The sequence below is a fragment of the Agrilus planipennis genome, unplaced genomic scaffold (genome assembly GCF_000699045.2).
Source record: "Agrilus planipennis isolate EAB-ADULT unplaced genomic scaffold, Apla_2.0 scaffold316, whole genome shotgun sequence".
Taxonomy (NCBI): domain Eukaryota; kingdom Metazoa; phylum Arthropoda; class Insecta; order Coleoptera; family Buprestidae; genus Agrilus; species Agrilus planipennis.
This window is the reverse complement of record NW_020439389.1, coordinates 255137-257764: the sequence shown is the minus strand read 5'-3', so window position 1 is coordinate 257764 and position 2628 is coordinate 255137. Positions and strand designations below refer to the sequence as shown.

Genomic DNA, 2628 nt, shown 5'->3' with positions numbered 1-2628 from the left:
ATGTTTTGAAAGATATTTTCTTTCCTTAGCGAAGGGCGACACGTGTTTCGTCTCCGTGCTTTATCATGCGTTTTATCAAAGAAAAGAATTTCATGATGGGCCTGTCTATCGAACGGATATCAGACTTGATTTGAAAAGCAATAATCAATTACAAAAAAAATAAAAATAAAAAAAACAATCTTCAAAAAAAAGATGTTCCTATTTTTATAGCAGATTCTTTTAAAAATTGTTCCTCCTATTTATTTGAATACATTTATACATGTGTATAACGTGTTATTTCCTTGCTTGTATACCGTATTTGATTTGAAGAGGCTTTTATTGCGATATCTAATATACCCTTCTTTCTTTCCAGCAAATATCGTGGGTCCGCCGAAGAGACTGGCATATTTTATCATCAGGAGTTTACACTTACACCAATGACGAAAGATTTCAAATACTTCACTCGGAAGGTTCAGATGATTGGATTTTACAAATAAAATTTGTCCAGAGAAGGGACAATGGCACCTATGCCTGTCAGGTATGCTAGTTAGGACAGCACCAAGGCCTTACTCAACGATAAGGGAGTTCAAACCCATTTCTTTTATTTTTATCAGCCGATAAAGGTTAAAAATGAAATTGTAAATCGATATATCCAAACCAATTGCAATTCATATTTGGTAGTTTCGATAAATTGTTAACCAACAACTAAAAATGTTTTAAAATATTCACTTTTAAACTCGTTAAAAGACGCTTTCAAATCCATGAAAGGTGAAAAGTGTAAATTATTAAAACAAACTACAGATGAAGATAAAAATCGTACAGGTTGGCTTATTGGCAAAAGTCCTTTAAGCTTGAAATCGTTGAGCTTGTGCCCATTCGTTCTAGGCAATAAAAAGGCTGATTAAATCGATAAGGTGGATTATTTTTGCTCCATTGCAACTTATGATAGTCGTAACATGGCTATATAAACGTATACAAGTTAAAAAAAAGGAGAACAAAAATAAATTCTATCATGTAGGTACCTGTGTAATAAGATAAAACAGATCGAAAGACAATAAGCTTGTGAAAATAAGAAATTGTCTTTAGAAATGACTTTTTTCAATTTTTTTTGTACTAAACTATGTCATATTCTTTGTTGCAGATTTCAAGTAACAACGGCTTAATATTTCATTTTGTAAATCTGCAAATTGTAGTGCCAAAAGCGAGTATCCAGGGTACGGAATCCGGTGAACATCACGTAGATAGAGGAAGTGTTATCAACTTGATATGCATTATTGATAAGGTAAGTCCTTATAACTAACATTATTCGAAAATGTCTGATAATCTTTCAACCTTATAAGGGTAATCCACAGGTCACTAAAAAAAATTAAATTTTATGTTTAGTGAAAATACCTCGCTTTTTGCCCTATCTTCTTGAAAATTGGCAATCGTAGTTAGTGTCCTAGGTGCCACTGTCATTAATTCTTAATTTTTGAGCTATCATGCATTCTTTAAAATTTATGAGTAGGTATCTATTGTGGGTCTTTAAAACAATAGGTATATAGGTACCTACTCTAAAACTGACGGAGAAACAATGAAGGAAGCAATTTGCTAATCGTAAATATTTATTTTTTATTTTTTCTTAAAACCCCAAAACAGTATCGCCTTTAATCCTTAAATATGTCAGAATTTTTAGTAGATTGATAGATTCTGCGATAAGGAAATTAAGTAATTTTATTATTTTTATTGCAAAATATCTTGATAATTTAAGAAGAAATATGTATACAATAAGTAGTTTTATACATTCATGGGATACCTGTAACAGTTGAAGAAATGCAGCAAATTTTTTGCAGACTTTCCCCAAGGGATTGAGTTCAGACATTTTCTTCAGTAACAACTAGAGGTGTGCAAAATGTTTTTTTAAAGGTATTTAAATACAACATACAAATACTTTTTTGATTTGTTATTTCCAATGTAAAATACAAATTAGATTTCCTTTTGTATCTTAAATGCTTAATGCAAAATATTTCAAAATACTTTTTTTGCAGGCATTTGTTCATTTTTTAAATATTTGGAGTTTTTTCTAGATTAATAGTGGTGTTTGCACTATATCACCAGCTGGGAAGAGTGAGTATGATTTACATTGCTCTGTTTGAAGTGATTTTCTATCTTTGTTATAGTTTCAGTTTAGCATACCACAATATCTTGTAGTTTTCAGTTTTACACTGCTGGTGTATATCAATTCGATATTGTTTTAGGGACTAGTTTGTCCTAATTCATGGTATTTCAAATCAAAACGTTACAGATCCTCAGCCTTCCATTTCAGTGAATAACTTACAATCAAATCATTCAAGCCAGGTATTATTAGCCACAGCACAAGTTGCATTTTTTGACAAAAACAATAAAAAACACATAGCGCGCGTAGTATTAGACGGAGGAGCACAAGCTCATTTTATAACTGAAAGGTTTGCAAATTTACTTCAATTAAAACGTTACCCTACTAATATTCCAGTTACTGCATTAAATCAATTAGAAACTAATATTAAGTACACAGTCTCGACCAAAATTTCATCCACACAAAACAATTATGAGGCAAACATCTCACTTTTAATTGTACCTAGTATAACAAATCCATTACCATCACAACAGATAGATCTTAAACACCTAAAA

At 31.1% G+C, this 2628-nt stretch overlaps 1 protein-coding gene across 1 annotated transcript in view; it reads left to right on the top strand.

The window, feature by feature from the left end:
- Positions 1-346: 346 nt before the first annotated feature.
- Positions 347-2628, top strand: part of LOC108741584 (zwei Ig domain protein zig-8) — a gene marked incomplete at its 5' end in the record, with an annotated part of 20702 nt that continues 18420 nt past the window's right edge. Inside the window, 2 exons of the mRNA XM_018476429.2 lie at positions 347-517; positions 1121-1261. Of these exons, the coding sequence (XP_018331931.1) occupies positions 347-517; positions 1121-1261 (312 nt within the window). The remainder of the gene's footprint in view (positions 518-1120; positions 1262-2628) is intronic.